This window comes from Protomyctophum bolini, assembly GCF_963924005.1.
Source record: "Protomyctophum bolini genome assembly, chromosome: 2".
NCBI classification, from domain to species: domain Eukaryota; kingdom Metazoa; phylum Chordata; class Actinopteri; order Myctophiformes; family Myctophidae; genus Protomyctophum; species Protomyctophum bolini.
Window position 1 is genome coordinate 50528030 of NC_137863.1, and position 6044 is coordinate 50534073.

The 6044-nt window shown below is 45.1% G+C and overlaps 1 protein-coding gene across 1 annotated transcript in view; it reads left to right on the forward strand.

The window, feature by feature from the left end:
* The window catches only part of LOC308332278 (cadherin-22-like), a gene marked incomplete at both ends in the record, with an annotated part of 126104 nt that extends 122525 nt beyond the window's left edge, over positions 1-3579 (forward strand). The window contains one exon of the mRNA XM_080788081.1: positions 3020-3579. Coding sequence (XP_080644207.1) covers positions 3020-3579 — 560 coding nt within the window. The remainder of the gene's footprint in view (positions 1-3019) is intronic.
* Positions 3580-6044: the final 2465 nt, after the last annotated feature.

The following is a 6044-nucleotide window of genomic DNA, read 5'->3' on the forward strand; positions in this document are numbered from 1 at the left end:
ATTACATCAATTGTTGGATGATGAGAACAATGAAAACACATTTCTGCCTAATTACCCTACAAGCAAACAGTCCCTCTATCAGTTAATTTAATGGGGCCCGATGTGATGAATCCATTCCACTGCGCTGCGGCATCTGCACACATCCGTTCCAATTACCAGCCATCTGCCGTGATGAACTCCTGGGCTCGCTCAGCCAGCGTGGCCCAAGGGGAAATGAGCCGTCTTGTCAGGAACGCTTATCGAAATACCTGTACACAAGGGGGGCCGGGGCCATTGTGTGTGGAGGTAATGGATGTATACATTGTACATTATGGTTCCTACAGAGGTAGAGCATGTAGCTATGCACTTGTACATTGCCTCGGACATGCTAACCTGTAGCTAGATACTGTACGCAAACCCGTGGCAGCAGTAGCATTTGTGGTGTGCATAACGGATACAGTGATGTATGAGTCTGACTCACGCACACTGGCAAGATTTAAGTCAAAAGTGAATGTCAGACTGTAAGTTATTGATGCCGTTGTTTTACACAATCCACTTTGATTAATGGCGTAAGCTACAGCCTGACCTTAAAATATCTTGCCTTTACCAATCCTGCCAATAGCATGCGGTATAGTAAAACAAACAATTATAACTATCCCCAAACAAAAGCACATTACCGCCACCCGCAGTGCGATGGATGATGGAAATTACATGTCCTGCATTTACAGGAAGCAGCTGATCTGTATGTACGAAACAGTTTGCAGTGTCAAGGTCCCCACCTCCCATTACTCTCCTCATCAGTGAGAATTGAGAGTAATTGTCTGAGCGAATGCTTGGCACCACATGGCGGCACGCTCCAGAGCCTATCACGTAGCTGTGACTGCTTCCTGGACCCCGTGGCAATTAACTCCCATTTATAGAGGAGAATAAACACAATGAGCTGAGATGCTGGCATCCCGACGGACCGCACCAAACAATGTAAGTGGAGTGTGATTGTACATTATCAGTCAGAGATATTGCATAAAAAGCCCCCAGACGCTTTTCAGTGAGTTTTTCCTCTTCGCCCGGACGCCGCTCTTCGGAGCGTGCCGTTTTCCCCTCAGTAAGTTATTGTTCAGGTCATTTACACCAAATAAAGACAATTCCTGGGACCTGCAACAAGTCATTTGTATAGATTAATATGCTTGTCACAGACTCTCTTAGTGCTTAGTGAGTGGAAAGGAAGGACCCAGAATTGGAGGGGAAAAAAAGGGTAAAACAAAAAAAGAGCCACCTACCAACTTCCAAGGTAACTGAACATTTGATTTGATGCCAAGCCGGGAGACACCCGTAAAATATCTTATAGTTGTTAGATTAGATTAAGTACATATTTGTAAAACTGTCTGTAGATGGGGATTGGGGAAGGATCTGAAGGGGATTGGGGAAGGATCTGAATTACGTAATATTACACTCAAGGGTGTGCTTTACCGTGATTATTGGCACGGCGGTCATGTGGCAAGCATCACTCAAGAACCAATAATCACACCCTCGAGTGTAATATTGTGATTATGCAGTTACCAACAAAGCAAAACACATCAGTGTATTCATATTGTGGGTCAATTAACTATCAAAATAAAAATAATATGTTTCGCTATTCCCTATCTCTGTTTCCCTGATCTGACTGAGACATCCCTGTTGATTCAAAGTAAGCAGCTCTCTATCACAGAGACTCTGTCTCGATCACCAGTCAACAGTCAACACAGCTGAGCTGTCAAAGCCGGCCCGGTGCAATGGGATGAATTCCAATATCCTCTGAGGTATAGGTCGCGTGGCCAAAATATCTGATCTACAGTGTTACAACACGCTGTGGTGGTGACGCGTTGAGAACGTGTAGATCGGCCATTTTCGCCGCATGATATCGTCGTACGACAAAGTAGGCTATAAAAGGCTGTAAATGTTTTACGAAAGTCTCGGAATTATCAACGTAATCCATTTGGAACGGGTTTGTTTGTTCTACGGTGGGTCTTGCTTGTAGGTGTGTGTGTGTGTGTGTGTGTGTGTGTGTGTGTGTGTGTGTGTGTGTGTGTGTGTGTGTGTGTGCGAGCGCGCACGCGCGTGCGTGTCTGTCTCTCTGTTTGGGGCGGTTAGTGGCTCGAGCGTCTGAGTGAATTGAAATCTGCTTAATCACATGTATACAGTATGTAGGCAGTTATTAAAATGAGATTAAATCTTCATTGATTTATCCAGATGCATGCAGCCTTTGTTTTCCTCGTCTCATTAGTCTAATAAGGGATCCATCTATATATTTTTTTTTATCCAGACTTTATCGACCTCGCCATTGTTCCATCCATATGTACAGTAGTTGGTGTCCTCTGATTCTCGGCAGTGATGTACAGTAAACTTTAACTCTGTGGTGCTTTGGACTCACTTACAGTAATTATTGACGGAAATATTGACATCCCTTAAGATTCTGGGCAAAGCAATTAGGATTGTGGAAAATCAATTCTCATGCAAATTAAATATTATTTGAGAAAGCTATAATTGTCTTCATAGGGGGTCAAAGTAAGTTACACAAATTAGAACGTGTGTGATTTTGGCCTCCATGATTTAAAACATTAAACAAATTTGCACATTCCAGTAAAACCAGTGAGAAACCTTATTGAAGGACCTGACTGCATTTTGATCCCAGGGGTTCAGTTGGTTATGTCTTTATATTTACTTTGATGAAGTGCACTTCCTCTTTTACCATCAACCTTTTGCCTGACAGCTCATATTCCAAATATATGTATTATGCAGTCCCTGAACCTCATTCAAGTCACATGATTTCACTTAATGACAGTTTTCAACATCCTATGATTTGTGGCATTTACCTCAACCCATATCGGGCGCCTCATTTAACAACGTGTGTAATGCTGAACAAAAACATAAACATAAACATCCACTGTCCATATGATTTAATATCACAATACCCGCCTGATGATAATCTTTAGTTTTATGTCTCTCTCAGTCTCACGGCCACTTCTCTCTACCTCTCTCTACCCTTTCCCTCTTTCTATCAAAGTCCTGGTCTTGCTGATCGTGAGCCTCAAGCGGCACAGGAAGGGCCATCGGATGTCCGAGGATGAGGAGGACATGCGCGACAACGTCATCAAGTACAACGACGAGGGCGGAGGCGAGCAGGACACGCAGGCGTACGACATGAGTGCCCTGAGGAACCTCTACGACTTCCCCGAGGCCAAGAGCAGCTCCTACGACTCTGGGCCGGCGGACCCACGCTCGCTGCCCCAGTGGGTCCAGACGGCCAGCCGGACGGGGGCGGGAGGGGTCGGCGCAAAAGGAGGCGGGGCAGCGGCGGTGGCGGACTTCACCGTCTTCAAAGGCTACATCCGCAAGAAGGTGGAGCAGGCGGACGCAGACCTGTCGGTCCCGCCGTATGACTCTTTCCAGACGTACGCCTTCGAGGGCAACAGCTCGCCGGCGCTCTCGCTCAGCTCCATCCACACGCTGTCCACCACCTCGGAGCAGGATTTCTCCTACATCGGCGACTGGGGGCCGCGCTTCAAGCAGCTGGCGGGCTACTACGCTCCCCCAGGGAACACAGAGGAGGAGGAGGGGTCCTAGCACTGAGCTAGGTTTGCACCCGAGACCTGAAAACTCTCCGCTGTGCTCTTCTGCCTGTAAGGTTACTTCTTATATCCGCGTCCTCCTCTGACCCTCAAGCGTTCCACTGAAGGCCTATTCATACTCCAGTTTTAGGTGATGAGGTGACCACAGTTTCGGTGGTCACCTCATATCGAATAGTAGATCAAAATAAAAATGTACACAATCACAGAGAGCCAAGTCAATATGCCGAATATAAGACGGCCCCCATTTTCCATGACTCATTGTCTGGTCCCCGATATGACTCTAGAAATATGAAAAGACAATAGATAAATAGAAAGATATTAAATATTAATGAATTATAACTGTGATATGCTTACACGTTCGTCACATTTCTTTATGGAATTGGGCTCCGACTATTGATTATAATAGAAATATTTCGCTTTGATTCATAAAGAAATTTGGAAACGCTGAGTAAGGGGCAGCGGTGGCCGAACGGTTTGAGCAGCGGTCTTGATATCGGAAGGTCGCTAGTTCGTATCCCCGGACCGGCACGTTAAAATTACCACCGCTGAAGTGCCCTTGAGCAAGGCATTGAACCTCTACCATGCAATGTTCTATGAGCAGGGCCTGGCTGTAAACAAGTTATTAAGCTTAGTCCAGTTACCCTGGGTAAATATAGTAACTTTGCTTTGCTTTGCTTACTCAGTGCAAAACTATGCTGATTTATTTATTCATAATAATTAACTAGTCTGATTAACCACTTAAGCCGTATTTAATTTATACTTTGTTGTGTAATGGTGTCATGCAAAAATATACAGCAAACTGACAAGTATTTTCGGTATTTAAACATGCATTTTCACCTATAATGACATGCTCAAATGTTTTTGCATAATTCATTTAATTGCAGTTGTTCAATTATCTGTTGCGCCTCTAGAATAATTGATAGATATTGACAGACTTTGACTGTATAAATGACAAATACATGTAATATAATTTGGTAATACAGTACCGCCCTATTCTTTCTCCCAACAGTTTGTATGCTGGCAGAACTGGAAGAGGCTGCTCTACGGGTCCCTGGTCTGTCTTCCGTGTGTCATGATGACCTTCCTGTTGGCCACGGTGGCAAAGCGTGACCCTGAAGAGCTGCAGAATGGCCGGGTCCAGCTTATCTTCTCTGAGGAGAGCAGAGACAAGCTGGTGACAATACAGGTGAGACCCTACAGTGTGTCTAATGGAGGGCAGAGACAAGCTGGTGAGACCCTGCAGTGTGTCTTAAGGCCTATTTATAGTCTGGATTTCCGGTGGTGAGCTGACCACCGGAGCTGAAATAACGTTGAGCGGTGTTGAGTAAAAACAGAGAGAAGGGCTGGAGCGGTGGTTTGCTCTTCACCGCGGCTCGTGACGTCATGTTGTATAGTTTGGTGGTCACCTAACCACCGAAAATCCAGACTATGTATGAGCCTTAATGGAGAGCAGAGACAAGCTGGTGACAATAGAGCGTCGCAGCCCCGCCCCCTTTCATGACGACGCCAGGCCCAGGAAATTAATCCCAATGCATTTTTCCCATAGACATTTCAAAACGTATTTATTTAAAGACCTTTTAAGCGTCGTACGAAGCCAACTCTTGTCGTGACAAATCATGACAACACATGACAATATTTTGGACCAAACAAATAATTACAAAGAAGAAAAACAACAAAATTAATTATTTGTTTGGGCCGAAAAATTGTGTTTGTTGTCATGAGTTGGCTTTGTCCGCGGCGTAAACGTCTTTAAATAAATACTTTCTGAAAAGTCTATGAGGAAAATTAACGGGGATTTCTTTTCCGGGTCTCTCGAGGGGGGCGGGGGGACTGCGACGCTCTATACAGGTGGGATTATAAAAGTGGACAGGCTCAGACACTTGCTAGTTGCTAAGGATGCATGAGGTCATCAACACTGTTTCATTCAAATCCTGGCCCAGTAATTTTCTTTTCTAAAGAAAGAAGCTGTGTAATACTTGTTACACAGCTTATACATGGTAGCACCACTGTGCTGACGTGACAATAACTATAATGTTCTGTTGAAAAGGAGAAAAATATCACCGTGAGTACATTGCGCAGCCAAAAAGGTTGAGAACCGGCCCTGCAATAGAGTAACACAAAGGGCCTGATCCCTCAGACAGACCAGTCGTTCCCGATGAGACCACTGCTTACTTTGAGGCCTATAGCTATGTGCTAGAAGGCTTGCAGGGGCAAGAGGAGGCCCACATGCTCTTCCAGAGGGTGTGTGTGTGTGTGTGTGTGTGTGTGTGTGTGTGTGTGTGTGTGTGTGTGTGTGTGTGTGTGCGTGTGTGTGTGTGTGCGTGTGCGTGTGTGCGTGCGTGTGTGCAAACGCTAGAGCTGTGTATAGCAGCTTAAATTGAGCTATTATTCATTTCCATGCAGGTCTGACATTTTTCTAAAAATGACGGTCTCAGTTTTCCATCTCTACAAATCAAACAT